Source organism: Dama dama, chromosome 18, assembly GCF_033118175.1.
Source record: "Dama dama isolate Ldn47 chromosome 18, ASM3311817v1, whole genome shotgun sequence".
In the NCBI taxonomy this organism is placed as follows: Eukaryota; Metazoa; Chordata; class Mammalia; order Artiodactyla; family Cervidae; genus Dama; species Dama dama.
The window spans coordinates 98888341-98912783 of NC_083698.1; the positions used below are offsets into that span (position 1 = coordinate 98888341).

Sequence of the window (24443 nt, forward strand, 5' to 3'; positions counted from 1 at the left end):
GGCTTCCCAGGTAGCTCAGTGGTAAAGAATCATCTGGCTGCCAGGCAGGAGACTCAGGTTCAATCTCTGGGTCAGGAAGCTTCCCTGGAGAAGGAAATGGCAACCCAGTCCAGAATTCTTGCCTGGAAAATCCCACAGACAGAGGAACCTGGAAGGCTACAGTTCATGGGGTGGCAGAATAATCAGACATGGCTTAGCGACTAAACAATAACAACAACAACATTTATTTCCCATGTAGACTTAGAAAGTGTTCACAGGATCAGTCTCTGGAGAGTGAAAGGAAACAATTGCATAGAGGAAGAAGTTGGTGTTTATCCTGTAGAAATACTGTGTGGATGATACATGTGTGTGTGCTCCGTCGTGTCTGACTCTTTGCAATTCCAAGGACTGTAGCTGGCCAGGCTCTTCTGTCCATGGAATTTCTCAGGCAAGAATACTGGAGTGGGTTGCTATTTCCTTCTCCAGGGGATCTTCCCGACCCAAGGATCAAACCTGCATCTCTTGCATCTCCTGCATTGGCAGGCGGATTCTTTACCACTGCAACGCCTGGGAAACCCTTGCATAAGATATTTGCTGCTGTTTAGTGACTCAGTCATGTTTGATTCTTTGTGACCCCATGGACTGTAGCCCACCAGGCTCCTCTGTCCATGGAATTCTTCAGGCAAGAATACTGGAGTGGGTTGCCATTTCCTTCTATAGAGGATCTTCCCAACTCAGGGATTGAACCCAGTTCTTCTGCATTAGCAGGTGGATTCTTTACCATTAAGGTTAATTTAATTGCACAGAATATAAATACATTGCAACGTTATTGCTATGGGTGTTTTAATTGTTTTTCTAAGACAGCAGGCACAAGACATAAAATCTGATAGTTTAATCATTTTTAAGTTTACAGTTCAGTAGCGTTAAGTACATTCACATCATTGTGCAATCATCGCCTGCTCTCTGTTTTTAAAAAGCAACGTTTTGACGTGGCTAGAAAGTGCACGACAGGGCCCTTACCCGCCCCCATACCCCCAGAAGGCAAACGTCCCCATCTTGAGAGAGGGGGCTTTCGACAGCCCTCTGGTTCCACAGCTCCACCTCCCCACAAAGTGAGGCTTGACCAGCCTCTCAGGGCCATTTGGGTGGACAGAACCAAGGATGCGGAGCCCGCGGACCCCACGCTGCTGGGAAGGCACCGCCCCCTGACCCTGTGAGTCACCCTAGCTTGGCTGACCCTGGCTTGGCCTTGGCAGGGCTGCGTGCCACCTCAGCTCCCGCCCAGAGCTTTCCCAGGCGGATAAACCAGGACAGAGAGGGGAGAAAAGCGTCCTCAGCCTGGGAACCACTGGGGCTCCGGTCGCCCAGGGCAGCTGTCAGCTGGCCAGGCCCTGCCCTTCTCAGGACCCACGTCAGCTGCCCCTGGCTTGTTGGGTCCGCTGCCACCCAGAGCCCCTTCGGAGGACAAGCCCTTTCACATCTGTCCAGGGGCCACGAGAATGAAGGGCGGGTCTGCCTGAATCTGCCAGAAAAACAACTCAGTCCACATTCTGCCCATGCAGGTCAGGTAATTAGCTCCTTGGTAGGAAGGACAATCGGTGGTGAGCTTTGGTTGCAGGACTACTGAACTGTGGGCTCTCAGGATTATGGTCAGGTGAGGAGGGGTGAAGGTTGTGGGCAAGGAGAGTCAGACGGGCGGGTAGGGAGCCCAGCGTTGACCAAAGGTGAGACGGCTCCCTGGACGGGTGTCAGGGAGGTTGCCCCAGGCTCACTGTAGCCTGGAAGAAGTTGCAGGCTGGTGGCGCAACCCCGTGCAACAGCTGGGTGGGGGTGAGGCGTGGTCGCTGGACAAGCCAGGGAGGGAAGTTAATTGGCCTTGACAGGCGCCAGCAGTTAAGCGGCCCTTCTCACCTGCCTATTGCTTTCCTTACTAACCTTTGCTCGGCCAGGAATCTCCCCTTCCTCCTCTGCCTGTTCCAGCCCCTCCCAAGCACCCGTCTGAACTCTCAGCTCACATCAACCCTCCTGAACTCTGAGCTGAGGTTCCAGCTTCCGCCTGCCTTGCCCTCCTCTGAGTTCACTCCCAGAGCATCTCTCTTCAGGATTTGGTGGGGTGGGGGGGTGGGGGGAGGTTAACCTGTACCACAGTGGGTTTGCTTTTAATCCTAGGCAAGGTGATTAATGTGCGTGCTCAGTCGTGTCCAACTCTTTGTGACACCATGGACTGTAGCCCATCAGGCTCGTCTGTCCTTAGGGTTCTCCAGGCAAGAATACTGGAGTGGATTGCCATTTCCTTCTCCGGGGGATCTTCCTGACCCAGGGATTGAACCTGGGTTTCCTGCAATGACAGGTAGATTCTTTACCACTGCACCCCCCCCACAAAAAAAAAAACACAAAAAAAACCACAACCTGAATTCACCAGGTCTGTGGACTCTTGTAGGCTTTCATCAATATTTTTGTTCTTTAAAGCATTTCAGCTCTTATGTAATACTGAACTTGGGCCATGCGTGCAAAAGTCTTAATTTCAAAACTTGGCCCTAAGATTACTCTCTGTGAGTGAAAATTACAGGATAATTTACATATAAGGTAGGAGATTGGGTCACCTGAAGAAGTGAGTCATCTAAGACAGAAACCTGTAAGTACTTGAAGGTATTTGGGAAACTTGCAGCCAATCAAGGGCTCTAGGGCCTTGGTCCCAGATAAGTCAAGGTGGATTCCAGGCATCTGTCCTTAATATCCTAGGTGGATCTGATGCAGGTGATGCCAATCACCCCTGAGAAACATGGGGTACCCTCTGAGAGGTTTGGCTGGAAGGTGATGGATACAGCTAAAAAAGCTGGAATCTGTCTGAAGAAAGGGAGGGAACATAGGAAAGGGGGCATGCTTCATACCTTGTGGGCAGGTGTATAAAATAATGTAAACTCTGTGGAAAACACTCTGATGGTGCTTCAAAAATTTAAACGTAGATATTAACCTATGACTTAGCGATTCCACCCGTAGGTATATACTTAAAGAAATTGAAAACAGGTACTCAAACCAATGGGTTTCCCAGGTGGCTCCGTGGTAAAGAATCTGCCTGCCAGTGCAGAAGACGCAGTAGATGCGGGTTCCATCCTAGGTCAGGAAGATCCCCTGGAAGAGGAAATGGCAACCTACTCCAGTATTCTTGCCTGGAGAGTCAGTCCCATGGACAGGGCAGGCTGGAGGGCTGTGGTCCAAGGGGTTACACAGACAGACACAAGTGAGCACGAACAACTCAGTCCACTCCTCAGACAAAGGTGTGCGTGTGCATTAAGTTGCTTCAGTTGTGTCCGACTCTGCGACCCTACAGACTATAGCCTGCCAAGCTGCTCTGTCTATGGAATTCTCCAGGCCAGAATACTGGAGTGGGTTGCCAAGCCCTCCTCCGGGGGAATCTTCCTGACCTGGGGGTCAAAACTGTGTCTCTTCCATCTCCTGCATTGGCAGGCAGGTTCTTGACCACTAGCACCACCTGGGAAGCCCAAACAAATACATGAACACATGTTTGTTGCAGAACTATTCACAATAGCCAAAAGGTGGGGAAAACCCAAGTATCCATTGAGTGATGAATGGACTTCTGTGTTACGTGAATTTCCCCCCAGTAAAATAAAACAAAGGGGGGAAAAAAAAAGGAGGGCAGGGTGGGGGCAGGGGAAATGTCCAGGGGAACAGACCCTCTGTGAGACAGGGAAGTCTGTCGGGCTTCCCTCCCCTCCTGGGGAGATGTCCCTGAAGACTCTCCAACACCTTTGTTCTGCTTTCCTACTCACCAAGCAACCTTCTGATTATTAATGTGGTCTCCTAGGAGCTTGGTGCTTGTGCTGAAAACAAGATATCTGAGCTACCGGAAGTGGCTGTTAGAGTCGGGAGCTGGCTGGCATCTCCTGATGAAGCACTCCTTTGACTTGGAAGGGTACCCATGCATCTCTACGGAGCTTGCTGCCCGCGACAGAGTCAGTACAGTCCCACCTTAGTACTACTGTGGGAATTGTTGCTTTGGTCAGCAAACATTTACCGAGAGATGACTCTGTGCCAGGCACTGATCTAAGGCTCTGGGAATTCAGCATTGAACGTAACGGATACAGTCCCTTCCTTCATGATGCTTACATTCAAGTGATCAAATAACACACATGATGAACTGAACATGTGTGCATGCATGCATGCATGCATGCAGAGTCACTTCAGTCGTGTCCGACTCTGTGTGACCCCATGGGCTGTAGCCCACTAAGCTCCTCTGTCCATGGGATTCTCCAGACAAGAATACTGGAGTGGGTTGCCATGCCCTTCTCCAGGGGATCTTCCCAACCCTGGGATCGACCCAGGTCTCTTACATCTCCTGCATTGGCATGTGGGTTCTTTACCACTAGTGCTCCCTGGGAAGCCCGAACTGAACATAGTAATGGGTAAAAAGAAATAATAAATAGCAGATCTCCTCATTGTTCTTGGTCTGCGTGAGAAAAGGTTTGTGTGATAATTTCTAAGAACTCACTCTCCCTTGTCTCAGCAGTGGTGACAGCTACCTTCTCTTTCAGATTCCCTATCTCCGGCCAGTTACCAAGACATGCCAGCCACACCTCCCACTCATCCCTTCCCTTGCCCACCAGTCTCAGATAGTCTACAGCAATGAAACCCACCCAGAAGTCCTGCTCCAACTGGTTTTCATGACTATGTGATTGACCCTGAATTGAAACACGATAATGGAATGCCTCTAAATACACACTCTTCATGGAAAATGTATGAGTTTTTTTTTTTTTTCTTAATTTTTCTAATGGAATCGGAGGACTTGGTTCTTGGACAGACTGTTGGTGTGAGGTAAGATGAAAAGGTTGAGCGGCCGTGTTCTATCCAACACACCCATGCTTCTTGGCTACACTTTGTTTCTAAACCCAAATAGCATTGTCCATCCGAGGTCTGCCCTAGACTGTGAGTAGGGAATCACAACCCTATTTTTTTTCTCTGGTTTCTGATGCTCCCCTTCCTTAATTACCACTTTGCAAAATGAAGGCACTTCCTTAGCTGATGTAGTTTAAACTTATGCAGAGTAGGGTGGGAGGGATGTTGGTAAGGTGAACTGCATCCAGTGATGTTCTGCTCCTGGACTTGGTACCTGGATGTGGTCCTTTGTGAAAGTTTGTCTGACTGTGTATTCATGATCTGAGCACTTTTCTGTATATATATTTAACTTCAAGCAAAAATGAAAATAGGGGGCTTCCCTGGAGGCTCAGTGGTAAAGAATCCACCTGCCAATGCAGGAGACACACACAGGTGTGATCCTTGGTCCGGGAAGATCCCACAGGCCGTGGAACAACTAAACCTTTGGACCACAGCTGCTGAGCCTGTGCTCAAGTCCATGCTCTGTGACAAGAGAAGCCACCACAACGAGAAGCCCGCGCACCGAAACTAGAGAGTAGCCCCTGCTCGCCGCAAGCAGAGAAAAGTCCGTATAGCAACAGAGACCCAGCACAGCCAAAAATAAGTAAATAAATAATCTTTAAAATTGAAAACAAGGCATATGTACTAAGAAACTTTTACAAAGATGTTTTTCGCAATGCTCTTTACGATATTAAAAATTGGAAATATCTTGCATGCATGAGAGGATTGGTAAAATAACATTTATCATATCTGCAAAACAGAATATTACATAGCCGTTAGAAATGTTGACAAAAGTATATATTTATTCACTGAGACGTGTTGAGTAAACAATATGAAATAAGTTAGAAAAGAAAGTATATTCCAAAATATTAAGAAAGTTATCATCTTTCAGCAGAATATTGGTGCTAATAAAGTTAACTAATCTGAGGCGCTTGTTACAAATTCCTGAGTCCCCACACCCAGAGATTCTCTTTTGGTCTTCCCCAACCCCCAACCATACATATCTATACACCTAGGTAATTGTTATGTTCTTATCCTTTTAGGGGGCCTTGGACCCCCTTCAGAATCTGATGTAAACTATGGACTCTTGCCCCCGAATCGAATGGACACACCAAATCTTGGGTACAATTTGGTGGACCATGACTTTAGTTAAGAACCCCTAGTATAGGGTGAGAGGTCGACCTCTCCTCATTTTCCTCTTGTTCTTATTTTTCCTCCAAAGACCTCTTTGCTCCCAACTCCTTAGAGGTCAAGAACCTCTGCCAGGCAGCCCAGGCCCCAGGGCCATTGCCAGGGTCAGAGCACATTCCTTTTGTGTGTTTTTGTAGGGTTCCTGGTGCCCCCCAGAGCGAACCCACCTGGTGGGATACTAGGCAGCGGGTTGGCCGCGGGGCGGCCCTGAGGCCTGCTTTGAGAGCGTGCCTGTGTTGCCCAAGACTCTCTTCCCACCGGGGCAGGATAGCGCCCCCTGGAGTGCAGCCTTCTCCCACACCTCCTGCCCCCGCCCCTCTGGCTGTGCAAGTCTGAGGAAGCCGTCCCCAGAGTTTTGATGCTCCTTTTTTTTTTAACTTTTTATTTTGTACTGGGGTACAGCCGATTAACAAAGACGTGACAGTTTCAGGAGAACAGTGAAAGGACTCAGCCATACATAAACATGTAGCCATTCTCCCCTGACTCCCCTCCCACCCAGGCTGCCACATATCACTGAGCAGCGTTCTCTGTGCGGTACAGTAGGTCCTTCCTGGTTATCCACTTTAAATAGAGCAGTTTGTACACGTCTGTCTCCAACTCCCTAACCGTCCCTTCCCCCCAGCCTCCCCCACCTCTCCTGCCAACCATAGTTTCCATCTCTAAGTCTCTGAGTCTCATTCTGTTTTGTAAGTTCATTCGGATCGTGTATGTACCCGACATTGATGCTGCTTCTTGATGACAACAGAAGTCCCTCCATTTATCATACACGGGTAGCGTGTACGACTTTACATGTGCTGTTCTGGGCCCTACATGGAGATGGGAAAATCTCCTGCAGTAAAATAGGAATGGGGTCGAGGCCATGGCTTGTGAGCTTTAAGGCGGGCAGCATCATAAACTTTACAGCCCTAAGAATATTTTATTAACATCTTACGAAGAGAGAGCCTCTTTTTGCGTGTACCTGTAAAAGTCGTGGACTTGTGGGCAGGGGCGGGCTCTGTGGCCTCGGAGGGGAAAAGAGGCCGTCCAGGAGAGTCAGGTCCATTTGGGACCAGAGGCGTCAGCGACATGACGACAAGCGGGCTCGGCCACCAGGTGGCGTCACCGGCCGGGCTGAAAGAGCAGTTCGTCTCAGGAAACCGAATCCTGCTGCTGTCCTCTGTCTGCCTTTCCAGCACAGACCTGACTCCACTACCTGCCGATCCTTTCCCCGAGAGGACTCCCGCCCTGACACCCGTGGCGTGGGGTCTGCAGTGCCTGTGGGTGTCGCCACGGTGCTTCTCCCTTGACCCCAGTTCTGCCCCAGGGAGCATCTCGGTTCCAAGTCCCAGGAGGCCGCTCCTTCCCAGTCTCCTCCTTTTGGCTCCAGGGTGAGCTGCCAGGCAGGATGGACCAGGGAAAGGTTCATGACACAGGGCAGGACAGCTGTCTTATGCCTTGGCGAAATAAAAAGAAAACCCAAACACTTTTCTTCTTCTTCTTTTTTAATATCTAAGATTAAAAAAAAAAAACACCCCAAATCCAACAACCCAAAACAATCCCTTTGAACGTGCCTGGTCCCAGGTCCCAATTCCAGTGCTGTTTTGAAGAAGCTGCCTGCCGGCAGCTCTGGGGTCCTGTCCCCAGGGAGGACCCAGGGGTGGCCAGAAACCATCCTGGCCTTTATCCCAGCACCTGGGACAACCAAGGACCCGACTTCTCAGGAAGACCACCAGGACTGTTTTTAAGACATGTGGTTGCCCTGGGAGGAAGTTTTCCGTGGAGTCTGGGTTGAGGGCTATTTCTTGTGGAGAAACTTCATTTTATTGCCTAAAAAAAGAAAATGAGAACATTGCACCAGGCAGACAGAGGAGCTGAGTTAAAATCCTGCCCTTTTCACACCAGCTGTGGTGTGGACAACTGGGGCTCCCACCCCACCCCCGAGCTTCACCCCAGGGCTCAGGAGAAATGGGGGGTTCCTCCAGCCTGGGTGCCCCCTGCACTGCTCATGCGCCTCCCCTGTGAACAGGGATCTTTTGAAGGGAAGACTGTCAGAGCTGCAGACGTTGCTTCTGAAATGGTGACACAGGACGCAGGGACTGTCACGCCTCCCTGGGGGTCCTGAGGGGAACAAATGCCCGGCCCGGCCCTGTGGGAGGTGGGTGGTCCCTTCCCGGGCACTGGCCCCCCGGGTGAGGCTCTAAGCAGGACCCTGCAGGTCCTCCGGGGGGCTGTCCTCACTGCAGCTCGTCCTCACTGGGGCCTGCTCCCTCCCTCATGCTTTTTGCTTTCTTCTCCTCCTCCATTTCCTAGCATGGGCGTTTTTTGGCTGGTTAAACTACAGTCCTTACTGAAATTCTTACATTTCCACTTTTCAGGGAAATGAAACACACCTGGAGGCTGGGCCAGGTCTCTACCGCCAGGCCCCCTTCTCCGGTTCCATTCATCATACTTCTAAGCCCCACTCCCCAGAAGACTGAAGATGTGGAGGTAAGAGTGAAAGAAGAGCAACACAGCCAGGGCCCAGGAGGGCCGGGAGAGGGCCGTGTGTCCTTAGCTTCCGCTCCGGGGGCAGGGCAGAACTGGAGGTTGGTAAGATGCCGACTGGGCCCAGTGGGCCTCAGAGTTCAGTGTCATGAGCCCCGGCTCTGGTGGCAGGAACTGGCCAAGACCCCGTGGCCCCAGGGGCTGCTGCCGGGAACCCAGACCCTGGGCCTCACCTAGTCCCTTCAGGAACTTGTTGACACCGCTGTGTTCTCCGCTGGGGAGTGTTTCCAGGTACTCCTGGGCTCGGACCTCAAATAGACCTGTTGACGAGAGAAATCCCAATCACTTTAGTTCCTTCTCTTGGTGCTTCTACACGTGTTCGTTTCCTTACTGCCGCAGATAAGAGAAACCTTGCTGCTGAGACAGAGCTGCTCTATAAACATGCTCTGAATCAAAAGATTTAAAAGGTTTTTTTTCCCTGACCTTATAATTGCCCAGCCTTGTGCAGTAATGTCTTTGGAAAGCTGTAAAGCTAGCTCGTACATGAAGTCCTATTTTTCCTCAACGAACACCTTCCAAACACCTGGACTGTGTCAGGCCCATGGTCTCAGGGAAGAACCAGACGGTCCCAGTCCTTCCCTTCTCCTTGAGATCTCCCATAAGAGGGCCCCTGGCCAAGTGGCCTGCCTCCTGGGAGCCTAGCTGCCATTGAGGGACTCAGAGGGTGGGGTGGGCAGGTCACCTCAGCAGGCAGGGACCTTCAGTTCTCGCCCAGGGCTGGAGCCTCGGGCTGATCTTCTGTCAAACAGTGGTCGGTGTACCAGGCAGGTCTTCTCGTGAATTCTTTCATCAGGAGTTGTGTGCCTTCTCCCAGTCTCTAATCCACCTTCTCTTGTCTCTCCGGATACCCTCATCAGAATCATCTGAAGTAAGAAGCCCCGCTTTCTGCTTTGCACAGAGCTCTGGGGATGTGGAGCTTTGCTGCCTTAGCTCAGATTCTGCGTTTGCGACACCAGAGGACACCCAGGCCTGGGTCAGCTGCTCCCACACCCTCGACCGTTGTCACTGGGTGGCATCCCCTCAGGGTTAATCATCTATCTCTCTGGTCCTCTGGCCTAGCTCCCACCTGGGGTAGCCTTTCCTGATATTTCTAGATTTCAGATTCCCCAAAGGACTTAAAGAACATGGAAGAAAGAGACAGGAACGGTTTCATCCTCTTCCGCACACTTCCCGCTCCTGATCACTAGAGGCGTGATGGAACCCAGCAACAGGGACAGGGACACTGAGGGAGACAAGGAGAACCCGAAGGAGAACCTGAGGAGCGGGGCACGGGGAGCGGGTGGAGAGGGGGCCCTCGGGCTCCCCAGGCCGGGGAGGGGGGCTCTCTGCTGTCCTCCTTCCCCACGGCCAGCCCGCTGGGCGTTGGTGGCAGCACATGGAGTGGAGGGTGCGGGCCAGCCTCTCCTCCTCTGTCCATCCCTGGGGCCCCGCGGAGAGGGTGAGGAAGGAGGGCAGAGGGGGCAAGAGGAGGCCTGAGGAGACGGGGGAGAGACGCCACAGAGAGAGGGGGACAAGGCTGTCCCTGAGAGTCTGGTCAAGCTGGGGAGACGAGGACAGAGGGGAATTCGCACTGGAACTGGAAGCGGGGAGCAGAGGGAAGCGACCCCCGAGGAGACGGCGCCCCGACCTTTGGCGTCCTGCCGGCGCAGCTCCCGCTCCTGGATGAAGCCCCGGAATGTCTGGGTCTCCATGAAGACCTCCAGGAACCGGCGGAGGCTCTTGGAGGAGACGGCTTTGCGGAAGGCCTCTCGCTGCAGCTGCAGCGTCCTTTCCTCGCGCTCGCCCGCCGTCAGGAACAGTGAATAGTGGCCCACGATCTCCACGAAGAAGCGGACAAAGGCTTCAGACACCACCTCGTTCAAGGGGCTGGACTCAGGGCCTGAGCAGAGCAGGGGAGAACCAGGACCGCTGAGGGCGGAGGCAGAGCCTCTGGGACGAACCAGTCAGAAAAGACAAGGGTGCTATTCCAGGTCCCTGGAAGGCCGACTGTGATGACCCATGGAAGAGGTTCCCCACAGTGAGCCTGTCTTTTCTCCCCTACCTTTAAACAGATTTTTTAGGGCTAAACTGGGGATGGGGTGGGAAAGGTTTTTTCTACAACTCGCTGCTGAAGGGGATGAGCGCCAGCCTCTCCCCTCGTACACCTCGCAGCCCATTTCCCGACTTAACCCCATGCCAAGTGTACAGATAGACGCCCATAGGCCATTGCTCCCTGGCTCTGAGGATGGAGGCGGGGGTGCAGTCTGGGAGGCGGTTGAGCATTTACCTCGCTTGCCGTCAGGGGGCCCCTCATCCTGCTCACTAGCCAGGTCATTCCTCTGCTCCAGAATGTGTTCCAGGGCTACCTGAAGCTTCCGGGGCAGAATGGAGTCCTCATCGTCCATCTGTAAAGCAGAAAAAACGGGAGTCATTGTCCCAGCATTTCCGGGGATGGTGTCTGTATCCCAGCCAGCAGGACACAGCGGATTCTGCAGGGCAGGCCCGGCACAGTTCCTGATTTAGTGGAAAGAACACAACTTTGAACCAGAGGCTTGAATCTTGATTCCACTCTTAACAAGCTACAGGAGCCTCAGCTTCCCCATTTGGTAAAACAGATTATCTCACTGTGAAGATTAAATGCAACAAATAAGATGGTGATGACTGAAACTGGAGAAGATATAAAATAAATGGAAAGATATTCTGTGTTCATAGATTGAAAGAATATTGTTAAAATGTCCATGCTACTCAAAGCCATCTATAGATTCCATGCAAATTCCTATGAAAATTCCAATGACATTTTTCACAGAAATAGAAAAAAAAAATCCTAAAATGTGTATGGACCCATAAAAGACTGAATAGCCAAAACAATCTTAGGAAAGAAGAACAAATTAGGATGCTGGAGGCATCCTAATTCCTGATTTCAAACTTTATCATGGAGCCGTAGCAATCAAGACAGTATGGCTGTCATTGCTGTTCAGTCAGTCGCTCAGTCCTGTCCAACTCTCTGCAGCCCCACAGACTGCAGCGCGCCAGGCTTCCCTGTCCTCCCCTACCCTCTCCTGGAGCTTGCTCAAACTCATGCCCGTTGAGTTGGTGATGCTATCTAACCATCTCATCCTCTGTTGTCCCCTTCTCCTTCTGCCTTCAATTTTTCCCAACATCAACTGGCATAAAAACAGAAACACAGACAGGGGAGGACAGGGAAGCCTGGCGTGCTATAGTCCATAGGGTTGAAAGAGTTGGACACGACTGAACGACTGAACAAGACGACAAACAGAACAGAATCGAGAGGCCAGAAACAAACCCATTCATATACGGTCAACTAACATTTGACAAGGGAGTTGAATATTCAATGGGAAAAGGATGGTTGCTTACATAAATGGTACTGGAAAAATTTGACATCCACATACGAAGGAATGAAATTGAACCCTTATCTTGTACCTCTCCCCCAAACTATGGGGATTTTAAAAAATGGATTACAGACTTAAACGTAAGACCAGAAATTGTAAAACTTCTGGAAGAAAATACAGGTGAAAAGCTCTTTGACACTGATCTTGGCAACGATTTTTGGGAACATGACACCAAAAGCACAAGCCAGAAAAGCGAGAATAAACAAGTCAGAGCCCACACTGAGAAGCTTATGCACAGTAAGACAATCGGTCAGCAAAGCAAAAAGGCAACCTCCAGAATGGAGAATGTATCTGTAAATCACACACCCGATAAGGGGTTACTATCCAAAATACATAAGGCACTCATACAACTCAAGAGAAAAAAGAAGGGCAGAGGACATGAATAGACATTTTTACAGATGTGTATGTATGTGTATATACATGTGTATGTATATATGTACACATACACATACATATACACGCTCAATGGAATATTATTCAGCCATAAAAAGACATACTGCCTTTGTGACTACACTGATAGACCTTGAAGACATAATGCTAAGTGAAGTAGACCAGACAGCCAAAGATAAATACTGTATGTTCTCACTTATATGTGGAATCTAAAACACTGAACTCAAAATATTAATTAAAAAAACTGAACTCATAAAAACAGAGAGTAGAGAGGTGGTTACCAGGGGCGAGGGGTGAGGAAAAGGGCAAATGTTGGTCAAAGGGCGCAAATTTCCAGCTATAAAAGGAGTAAATTCTGAGGAATCTAATGTCTAGTTTGGTGACTATAGTTAAAGTATACTTAAAAGTTGTTAAGAGAGTAGATCTTAAGTGTTATCCCTCCATACACAGGTAATTATGTGAGGGGATGGAGGGGTTAACTAATTAATCCTATTGTGTTTCTAATTTCTCAATGTATACATATATCAAATCATCATGTTGTAGGTCTTAAATTTAAATATGTTTGTTATATGTCAACAAGAGCTCAGTAAGGCTGGGAGAAATTAAATGCAATGTAATTAACTTGTGAAAGTTCCCTGCAGCTAAGTGGCTACTCAATAAATGTTTCCCAATGCCCCACCCCCACAAGGTGGCTAATTCTTATCAGGGGGCTCTGGTCAGGGCAGATGACCTGTATGATTGAAAGCTGGCTTTATGATCTGGGTCTCAGAGCAGGAGGGCCGTGGGGATGGGCCTACCCAGAGGGCCCTTGGAAAGTGAAAGTAGATGGAACTAATGATAAAGAACAGCATTATCATGCATAACTTTTCAGTGGCCACTCCAAGTTTATTTTATTTTATTTATTTATTTGGCCATGCCATGTAGCACGTGGGTTCCCCCACCAGGGACTGAACTGCACCCAAGCCCCATTCTCTGATAATGAAAGTAGTTTATGATCATTATAGAAAATGTATGAAAATATTAAAACAATCTAAAATCGCTCATAATCTGTCTCCTTTTCAGTCTCCCACCCTAAGACAACCAGAATTGATGTTTTGGTGAGTTTTCCTTTCTATCTTTCTATATATATATGTATTTTTCCCCTCATTTCTTTTTTTTCCCCCCTCATTTCTATCCTTAAAAAAAAGATCAGCAAAGTAATGTATATAATTTTTATCCTGATTTTTCCACTTCACATTATATCATGAAATTTGTTGTCAAATATTTAAAGGCATGTTGAAAAAGGTTAAGTGTCTACAGTTATAACCCATACAAAGATTCTGTCAGCAAACCATTTTGTGACAGAGCCCATGGGAATCGATCGTTTGTCCAAACCGCTCTTCTTTGACCCCTGCCTCCTGTGCTGTCCGCAGTCAGGCCCTGGCCGGGGACTGCCCCAGCCTGCTGGCCTGTTCTGCTACTCCCGGCCCCGACAGAGCTGGAACGGTGAGCTCTAAACAAGAGGTGACAGCAGAGCCAGCAGTGGGTTGAAGCTGGGGTGCTTCTCACTCACCTGTCTGAGGAACCGATTGTTGACGAGGTCGACCACGAGGACCTACGAGGGGAGGAAAAGGGACTGTTACTGTCAGCAGGGAGGGCTTCCAGAATACAGAGATGGACGGTTAGCCGTCTTCTTTCTTGGCACCCAGAGAGGCAGCCGGGTGAGGGCGGAGTGGGCCAATTATGGTTTCCTGACATTGCCACTGAAGCCACAGATGATGAAGGGGGAGGAGGGGAAAAAGCTTTCCAGACATGCATGCTTTCAACACTGTAACCGCAGGCTAGGATACATGTGGGCCAAAGGCTGGACTTCCTGCCCTGTTCCTGGACTGGCTAAGGCAGAGCCGCTGTTTTTAGTGTTTTTTAGTGTGTGGGTCACTGAGACAGAGAGGCTAGAGCCCCAGCTTGTTCCCATTCCACTGGATTCTGCCACCCCCGCCAGGCCTCCCCCTCCTACCTCCCAGTTACCCACTCAGTCTTGTCATTTCTGTTAATGGGATAAAAGGGGAGAGACCCAGAGGACTGGACCCAACGGGGCAGTAAGCCAAGCTGCAGGTGCTGGGCTTCCATGAGCCAAGGTTTTCGTCCTCCTTCCTCAGAGTGAGGCTGAGACCCGGGGCCACAACTAGGGAGAGGCAAGTGAAGCGCCTAGGGCGCAAAACTTAGGAAGGCGCCCACTCACGGGCTCACACAGTGTGGACCGCTGGCTATGACGGAGGATGAGCAGGGAGCCTGCGTGCCCGCTGTGTTTCCACAAGAGCAGGAACCACGGGCTCTAACACAGGGGCCAGGAGCTGAGAGAGGCTGTCCTTCCTTCTCACACCCTCTCCTGGGGGTGGAACTGAGCCGTCTGCAGGCTCACAGGGCACCCAGGAAAACCCTCTGCAGTTCACAAACCCACACTCAAAGACCTGAGTCGGCTGGTTCATCTTTAACGAGACTATAGGACCACCTGGGCAATTAGAGTAGCTGTATCTCGGGACACGGGGAGGGTTCAGGCCTGGCGGTTCTGTGCAGCATCACTTGGTCCCCACGGTTCTGCTGTGACTGCTGGAAGCTCTCAGTACTGGAGACGGAAACCAGTCTGAGGAAGGGGCTGGGACTCAGTAACCACAGAGACGCTAAGCAGGGCTTTTCTCATCTGGATCCAGAACTCAATCGCTGAACACATTTAGGTTGCTGCCTTTTTAGCTAATATGAAAAAGGACCTACTTATAGGAACACAGTCCTTCTCAAGACTTTGTTATTGGCCCAGAGATGATTTCCAGTTACCATTAGCTCTTCGTGTGCTTTTTTCCCATGGCAGAGGGGTGGACGGGGGAAGGATAGGGCGCATGGCTCTTTACGGACGAGGTGTATTAAAATCTAGTAAATCATTGGTTGGGCTTCTCTGGTGGCTCAGAGGTAAAGAATCCACCTGCCAATGCAGGACACACAGCTTTCCACCCACGATCAGGAAGCTCCCCTGGAGAAGGAAATGGCAGCCCACTCCAGTATTCTTGCCTGGGAAATCCTATGGACAGCGGTCCGTGGGGTCACAAAGAGTGGGACGTGACTCAATAGCAGCAACCAATTGCTGACTGCAGCCCTTCTCAATGGGTGTCCACGGCTGTAGGTTCATTTAGAGGGGAAACTGAGTCTGCAGTCAAGAGGTTCTGCTGAAGCTGGCTTGGCGGGGGGGTGCTGGCTCACAGACAAGGCCGTGGGGTCCCGCTGCCCCCTGACCCTGCCTGCTGCCAGAGCCACAGGCGGCCCCTTCCCCTGCCCCTGCCCCCACAGGGAGCTCACCTCCTCCAGCGGCAGCTCCCTGAGCAGCGGCAGCGAGCTGGTGAGCAGCCCGATGAGGAAGGGCGTTGGCGAGCACACGATGTCGATCATGGCGGGCGGCAGCACAGGGATGTAGGTGTGCTGCCAGGTGAAGGGGTAGATGGCCGCCACCATCGCGTGGCAGCACGTGGACAGGGTGCTGCAGCGGGGAGAGAGGGGAGGAAGGGCCGGTTCAGGAGGGCGGGCCGCCTCCACGAAGACGCCAGAGAGAAAGGTTCACACGCCAGCCCCCTCGCACACCCCACCCACAGAAAGCCCCCAAATGACGAAAGCCTCCTTCCTCATGGGTGCTCCTTCTCTCAGTGAAGAGACTTTGTATTGGAACCCACATTCTCCCCGCCAAGTGTGAACACCTAGGTGTGGGCAGGGGAGGGGGGAGACAGCATCCTTCAGTGTTCAGGTGCAGCCGTCCGCTCCAAATGGCTCGGTTGTGTAAAAGCAGAATTCATGCACTTCTTGCCCAGAATTCAAAACACAGAAAACTAACGAGAGACTCAGCCTTTAAGAGAGACTCTCTTAAAGCAGGATGATCATAATGTAGCCTTGTGTTGGCGAATGCTGGGCCTGACAATTGTGTGGGAGCCACAGCGCTTTGCTCCGTGCCTGGATTTGGGCTCGGCTTGTGCAGTGAACGGGTGGATTACCTGGGAGCATCGTTTTTATATCATTTCTGCAGAGCTGCAGCATAGTGACGACTGGTGGCTTCAAAGATGAGTGAGAGCAGGCTTTCTCTTCTTCCTCGAAATCATTTCTTATCACTAAGTGAGCCTGCTCCCAGCGGCTCCCCTCTCCTCTCATCCTGATATGCTGTTTCTAAAATGTTATGGTGTTGGAAACTCTAGCAGCTTGTTAGAAGTGTCTAATGCAAGAGTAAAACAATAGTGAGGGCCCAGTGGATTCAACCAAGAGTATACCGGGTCACCTTCGGGTCCCTGTAACCAGCATTGCATTTGTTAGGACACCTTCTGAATGTTCGCCCTGGTTCTCAGCTGTGCTCTGTTCACGTCAAGTTGCAAGGAAGCTGAGTTCTGGATAGATGAATGCTCCTTTACTGCGTTCCCATGATGTCACACACCTATAATCTCGTTGCCATAAAACTTTCCTGAGCCCATCAAAAAAATCACTTAGCTCTGGTTTACTTAAGAAGAAAAAAGTGGACTAAAAGATACTGGCCAGCAAGTGAACTCAGCCAGGCAGAACGAGACATGTACTGTATGAGTCCAGTCACACGAGGGACTTAGAATCAGCAAATGCATCGAGACAGAGCAGAAGGGAAGTTAGCAGGGGCTGGAGGAAGGGAAAGGGGCACACTGTAGCTTAAAGAGGACAGAATTACAGTTGAGATGATGAAACACTCTGGAGATGGATAGTAGTGATAGCTGCAAACATTGTGAATGTGCTAAATGCCCCTGAATTGTACACTTAAAGATGATTAAAATGGTAAAATTTATGGTTATGTATATTTTACTGCAATAAAAAAGCAACCTTCCCCAAATCATTTAGATTCCTCTGAATCTAGGAAGTTCCTATGAATCTAGCAAGTTCCTATGAATCTAGCACCCCCTGAGACATCCTTAACATATGCACTAGCCCTCGTTTTGATCCTGCTTCCATTTGGGGGCTCCTAACCAAAATGACAAAACTATTTGAGACGATAAACAATGATGGTCTCAGAATGTCTATCACTCGTCTGACCTTTTCTCTCCACTCAGCATATCAGGCTTCCCTGGTGGCTCAGAGGTTAAAGCGCCTGCCTGCAATGTGGGAGACCTGGGTTTGATCCCTGGGTCGGGAAGATTCCCTGGAGAAGGAAATGGTAACCCACTCCAGTATTCTTGCCTGGAGAATCCCATGGACGGAGGAGCCTGGTGGGTTACAGTTCCTTAACCCTAACCCAAGAATTGGACTCAACTGAGCGACTTTCACTTTCACTTATTAGGCTATACAGTCTGTGGTATTCTCCAGGCCAGAATACTGGAGCGGGTAGCCGTTCCCTTCTCCAGGGGATCTACCCAACCCAGGGATCGAACTCAGGTCTCCTGCATTGCAGGCAGATTCTTTTCCAGTTGAGCCACTAAGGAAGCCCAACCTAATAAGAGCAATGTTGAATCTTGTTCATTTATCAGTATGTCTCCTAACCTTCCTGTTTTCTATCTTAGCAAATAATCAACCTCCTAATGCTCACTGGGGTCATGAGATACCTCTCAGTAGTGGAGCAGCCACATATTTCACCGATACTTGGTCTTGTGTTTTTTTTCAAATGATCACCCTCAAAATGAGAAAGATGCTACCCCAACATTTTGTTTTTTATCACTATAATACCTTCATTAGCTGAGTAAGGGTGAGACATAGCTGAGTAAGGTAAAGTTCGGACTTATACCAAGAGAGCAACATCAATAATTCAGCCAGCAGTGTGCGGTGAAGTGATTTCTGCCTTTTAAAAGATCTTCTTGAACGCCATTTAGCAACTGAACAACAACAACAGACACCTCTCAATAGCACTCTGAGGTTGTAACTATTATTATCACCATTTGCTCTTTAATAACTACTAATGACTTCTTTCCACAACTGAAATATTAGGTTACACTATAAAAATAATAGCAAATGTAGTTTTTAAACCTGTAAATATAACCCTATCCATTATGTTGAATTAAATCCTAAAGGCACTGAGACATGACACACACTTTTTTTTTTCCCATTCTGTAAATCATTGTTTTCTCTCTGGATTCAATAAATGTAAAGACTTTAAAAAAAAATTGTCTTGAAAAGCATAAGAGCTTTATTTCTTAAGGCATCACTTTCTACCAGATAAGTCAGGAATGTTGATACTTTTAGTGAATTGCTGATCATTTACATCTAATTTCCTTGACCTATAGATCACTGAATGTGCTGAATTCACTTTGTTCGAAAACTTTGATTTTTTAGGACAAAGCTGTATTTGTGTGTGGCCAATCTACAAAGCTGATCTGCTCAAGTACTATGGGTCATGACTCAGAAAACTAGAAGGACATCATAATATAAACAAGGATAGTCATGTGTAAAGCAGGTTTTTGCAGACTATAATTTTGCAGTCCATCGGGGGCCCTGAAATAATTTCAGTGGGTTGTGATCAGCATTAAAAACAACTACAGCAAAAAGAATGTAAGAGAAAATAAGAGTGGGATGCATTTTCCCCAGTTGTAAAAAACTATATGTGTATATTATGTGGGGTGTATATTAGGTCTGAATATAAAATGTATTTCTAATTGTGGACTGTAGTAAAAAGGCTTGGAAGTCAATGATTTTGACTGGAGAGCTGGGGGTGGGGTATGGTGGGGAGTGGGTAGAAAGTGATGGTTGAGGTGGAATTTTGACATGTTACACCTTTTACTGGGGTGTTGGCTTTCATTTCCAAGTGGCTAGTGGCAGTTCTTTAAGAGATCCTAAGAAGGAATTTTCTGAAGGAAGCCTTGTGTATGAAATCCACCTCTTTTTATAGCACATTTGTTATTAAGCTCCTAAATATCACTTGGAGAAAGAGTGGATCATGCAATGGTGTAGGTCATGGACTCTGTCATCCATGGTCCCTTCAGCAAGTTTTTGAAATTCTCACTTTAGTCAAGGGCTCCCCAAGGGGCCCGAGTGGTGAAGAACCTGCCTACCAATGAAAGAGATGTGAGAGACTTGGGTTTAATCCTTGAGGTGGAAAGACCCCCTGGAAGAAAGCCTGGCAATCCATTCCATTATTCTTGGCTGTAGAATCTCATGGACAGAGGAGCCTGGCCGGCCACAGTCCATATAATCACAAAGAATTGGACATGACTGAAGCAAGTTAGCACTTTAGTCAAGTCACTAAAGGAGAATAAAAATGCGGCACTTATGTTTAAGAGTGCGTTTACACTTCAGAGGTGTGGTTTAAGCATTTTTGACTCTGGGGAAGTTACAGAATCACAGAATTTTAGACCTGGAACCGATTTTAGAACTCCGGGAGATGGTTAAGGGCAGGGAAGCCCGGCAGGCTGCAGTCCACAGGGTCACAAAGAATCGGATGCTCCTGAGCAACTGAACAACAGTGAACCCCAGGCTAAAAGAGGTTAAAGTAACTTCTGCATTCAGGGTGAGGGCAGGGTGGGGAGCGAGGAGTCCTGAAGATGGCGCAAGGTAAAGGGATGCAGACTGAGGAACAGAGGCATGAAGAGGCATAGCCAGAAGCCTTTGGGTTTGTTTTTTTTTTTCATTACTGCAATAGAAAAACAAGTCTGGGGACTTCCCCAAAGGTCCAGTGGGTAAGGCTTTGAGTTTCCAATGCAGGGGGTATGGGTTTGATCCCCAGTCGGGGAACTAACATTCCACATGCCATGTGGCATGACCTAAAAACCCCAAATAAAAAGTTTTTTTCAAAGTCCAATTAAAAATTAAAAAAAAAAAAAGAAAACAAAATCTGTGTAATTTTCTTTCTTTTTTTTCTTTTTTTTTACCAATTCAGAGTAATGGCCTCCTGCCCTTTGGCCTTCTTTTGGCCTCAGCCCTGGAGGGAGCAGGTCTGCAGAGAGTCTCCCCTTCTCTCCAGCGCGGCTGTACTTTGTATTTCTGGCTGAAGCCCAGGAGTCTGGGGGGCAGGGTGTGTGGCTCAGCTGCAGTGAGTGTGAACCAGCTGGGCAGGGAAGGTAGTTGGAACAAGTAGAGAGCACAATGATAAGCAATGCCAGCACTAGATACGCAAGGCAGGGAAAGAAACGTCATGGAACGAAGAAATGCATTCATTTAACTGGAATGCAGGGAGCTGAGGGACACCGGTACTCAGCCTGCTGTTGTTGTTTAGTCGCTAAGTCGCGTACTCAGTCTCGATGGGGACAAATGACAGCTCAACTGTGTCAGCCGTTGGCCATGAAGGTTGGTACTACTATTGTCGATTCTGCTAATAGGTGTTTTTTGCTTGTTTGCTTTTTAAACAGTCCGATCGCTGTTGCAGCTGGGTCCCCATGTTTCCCACCTGGTTCCCACTGCCACCTCACTCGCTGGCACCTGGGCAGCACAGCGGGTCAGGAGCCACCGGAGAGGCGGGCAGTGCGGGCAGTGTCGCATCCCACTCGTTCTCCAGCCCGGTCCAATATTCTAAAACAAAATTCTGCCTCTTGAAACATGAGAAGGAAAGGTCAGATTCTGCAAATAATACAGTAAGTGGCAGCTGTTCCTTCCAAATAAATGGCAGAAGAGGGGCTTCCCTGGTGATTCAGTGGTTAAGAATCCGCCTTGCAATGCAAAGGACACCAGGTTGATCCCCGGTCTGGGAAGATCCTACATGCCGATCCTACATGCCGCAGAGCAACTAAGCCTGTGCACCACCTACAACTACTGAGCCTGCGCTCTAGAGCCGAGAGCTGCAACAACTGAAGCCCATGTGCCCTAGAGCCCGTGCTGCACAACAGGAAGCCACTGCAATGAGAGGCCTGCACACCACAATGAGAGAGTAGCCTCTGTTTGCCGCAACTAGAGAAAACCTCCGTATAACAATGAAGACCCACCACACCCAAAAAATAAGTGAATCTTGAAAAAAAAAAAAGGTAGAAGAGGAAAGAAGGGATTATTCTGAGTGTAGCTTGTTGAGATTTTATTCCCCGACCCATAAAGGCTAGAGGAGCTTCCACGGGGGTGGGCACTGCTAGGACTGGTGGTTTCTTAGGAACATGCAAAGTACAGTCTACAGCTCTAGGGATGCTAAGGATGACTGCTCAGGCTCGCTTGCCACTTAATGTGGAGCCTTACTGAGCGTCTGCTGGTTGGAGGAGAGGCGGTGTTTTTGAAGGAAGTTCTAGGAGGGAGCCCTGGCAGCTGGCTCGCATTACAGTGGGGGTGGAGGAAAGGAATGCTGGCCCCCTGCAGCTGTGATCAATTTGCACAAAAGCGAGGGAGGGCGGAGATGCCCCAGTGGGAGGTTGGCTGGGCCACAAGGTTAAAAGATGGGCACAGGGGAGAAGGGTCAGGTCCCAGAATGCTTTGCTACTTGGTGGTGGTTCCTGAGGGTTGAAACATTAGTCCAGAGACCCCAGGATACCCTTGTGAGCACTCAGATTCTCCTGGAGAAGACGCTTCAGTTCTGGCTGCTACAAAGCCCTTGTGCCCTATGTGGTGTTGTTTAGTCGGTCAGTTGTGTCTGACTCTTTCCGATTCCATGGACTGAAGCACGCCAGGGTTTCCTGTCCTTCACCATCTCCAGAGTTTGCTCAAGCTCACGTCCATTGAGTCAGTGATGCCATCCAACCATCTCATCCTCTGTCGTCCCCTTCTCCTCATGCCCTCAATCTTTCCCAGCACCAGGGTCCTAGCCCAATTTGCAATTAGTTATTACTATGCTCAGCAGCCTCCCAATTCACCTAGAAACCAGAAAGAGTCAAGCACAGAGCTTTCTCTAAGACGCTACCAGAAAAGTGAAGGATGAGTTTCCAGAGTTGGAGAGACCCCAGGAATTTGCGGAGTGAGTCCATCAGCATCCTTTAGGATTGCAGGCAAAGCATCTCTCTCTTTATGCGTGATTCCCAGGAACCAGAGCGAGCGGTGATCTGATGTGGTCTGGTGCCTGCTGAGACATAGTGGGAGGTGGCTGCCATGCTTCCATTACTGTACTTTCAGACCCTGAAGAAATGTGTCACCGAGTTAAAAAAGAACCCAGGCTGGACCTCAACAAAACTGGGTCTGCTACTCTCTGTGTGATCTCAGGTAAAGCTCTTCTCCAAGGCCTCAGCTTCCTCATCTGTAACATAAGGAAAGTGGGCGTTCCAGCTTTAATGTCTGCCAACTATGAACTATGAGAGAGAGAGAGAGAAAGCCAGGAACTGGAGGTAGGAGCCAGGAGCTGAAAATAACTGACACTGAAGAAAACGCAGGCCTGGAGGGTAATTCTAGAGCTCACTGATGGAGACAGGACAGAAAAGCAAGGTGACAACTCATTCCGAGGAATTAGTGGATACAGTGTTGGAGAGTTTTTAGGTGGCCGCAGTAAGCCCCCAAAGGACTACACTTAGAGCCAGCACAGCCTGGAGGGACCTGACTCCAGAAGAGAGCTGGAGTAATGGGGAAGACGTGTAAATCCATGGCTGATTCATATCAATGTATGACAAAACCCACTGAAATGTTGTGAAGTAATTAGCCTCCAACTAATAAAAAAATTAAAAAAAAAAAAAAAAAAGAGAGAGCTGGAGTATATATATATCCGAGATTCTGTTGGTGATGGGTTTGGAGTCAATTTGTGGCTATGCTATTGTCTAAACCTTGCTTCAAAGTTATCTTGGTGTTCATAGGCAAAAAAAAGAAAGGTAGTTAATACTTAATGTGTAATCAGTCTGATGGCATTTTCATAGCACTCTGCTGAACTAAAACATAGGTATCTCCCTGTTAGCTTCACGAGGACCTCTGAAGTAGTACTCTAGATGTTGAACCACCAAGATGGTGGCTACTCACACCCTCAAGTAGCCCTTGGCAAGCTCACTTGCCTGGAGAGGGTGTGCCACAAACCCAACCTTTTATTGAAACACTACGATGCAACTGACTGAGACAGGATACGGGGCCTCATTTAAGCCTACAGAAACTGCTTAAAAATGAACTAAAAGGAACACACAACCAGATGAAGGTGCACAGCTACACGTGGACGTATTTGTGTAGTCACTCCATGTCAAGGCCAAGGTTCAAGCTCTACTATTTGTCCAGATTGGGCCACCCAGTCCCACTTCTAGCTAGTGAGCTAGAAGTCTGTCATTTAGCTTCTGGTGTGAATGCACTACGGAAAGATAAGTAAGTTTCTCGAATATTAAAAACCATCGTCCTGCCTAAAACTTTTACACAAATTGTTTACGTGCAGCTCTGACTCTCTTATTCAGTCTAGTGTGTAGATTTGGCCAAAAGCTTGGGAACTGAACTTAATAAACGAAAAAACAAAATGTTTATCATCAGGGAAATGAGGAAAGGGGTATAGGGAAATATTTATTTAGGTTGTTATGACAACAGAACAAGCGATCACAACAACATTCTTTCTTTCCCATCTGCTAAACTTTGGCTTGACAGAGCCTTAAGAAACACTCAACGTCCACCGTAAAGATGAAACGGAGCAAGAATGTTATTCTAAATTTGATAGATTTTTGGCTCCACTTAAAACCCTTTTATAACTCATACAATATTTGCCACAACTCCCAGCTATTTCCTCTTGCAGTGGGCAGACGCACTTCCAACGATGAGGAAATGAACTGTGTGTGGGCGAGGGTGCTGGTGGCAGCGACCACAGGCCTCTGGCAGGCTAACGTTCAGCCCAGGATGTCACAGGGCCACTCACTGAGTCTGCGGCGTGCCCTGTTCTCATGCCCTGCTCCATGGCCTTGAGAAGATGGGGGGGCTACAGATGGGAACCTGCGGCAGCCTACTTCTACTTCCAGCTGAGCAGGGCTAGAAATCAGGGCATGCACAGCCCGTAGAGAGCAAGTGGTGCCCGCTGGTGAGGGTGAAAGCACTGGCTAAACTTAGGCTGAAGGCTTTCTTCAGAGACTTCCAGGTCAGACGACTTGCAGCCAGCCACTGGTTTGTCATGGCCGAGCTGAAGAATGCTTCAGTTCCCTAGAACTACTTTCCCCAAAATCAGGAGTAGGTGGAGGCTGATTCCTCCCAGAGGAACCCCTTAGGTGGAGCAGGCTGGAGAAGAGAACATGGGTTCTGGCTTTCTCACTCAGTAACTTCACATGCACCATG

The 24443-nt window shown here is 49.0% G+C and overlaps 1 protein-coding gene and 1 long non-coding RNA gene across 3 annotated transcripts in view; one reads left to right on the top strand and one right to left on the bottom strand.

The window, feature by feature from the left end:
• Nucleotides 1–1284: 1284 nt before the first annotated feature.
• LOC133072904 (uncharacterized) lies at nt 1285–5625 on the top strand. The gene is made up of 3 exons (XR_009696825.1): nt 1285–1546; nt 2234–2329; nt 4533–5625. It is a non-coding gene; the product is annotated as an uncharacterized LOC133072904 (long non-coding RNA).
• Nucleotides 5626–6705: 1080 nt separating this feature from the next.
• The window catches only part of DENND2A (DENN domain containing 2A), a 98846-nt gene continuing 81108 nt past the window's right edge, over nt 6706–24443 (bottom strand). For both annotated transcript variants that reach the window (XM_061165930.1, XM_061165931.1), the window contains exons 14-19: nt 15693–15870; nt 13918–13959; nt 10853–10970; nt 10214–10465; nt 8760–8846; nt 6706–7869 (exon numbers count right to left, since the gene is read on the bottom strand). In XM_061165930.1, the coding sequence (XP_061021913.1) occupies nt 7838–7869; nt 8760–8846; nt 10214–10465; nt 10853–10970; nt 13918–13959; nt 15693–15870 (709 nt within the window). In that variant the 3' untranslated portion in view covers nt 6706–7837. The remainder of the gene's footprint in view (nt 7870–8759; nt 8847–10213; nt 10466–10852; nt 10971–13917; nt 13960–15692; nt 15871–24443) is intronic.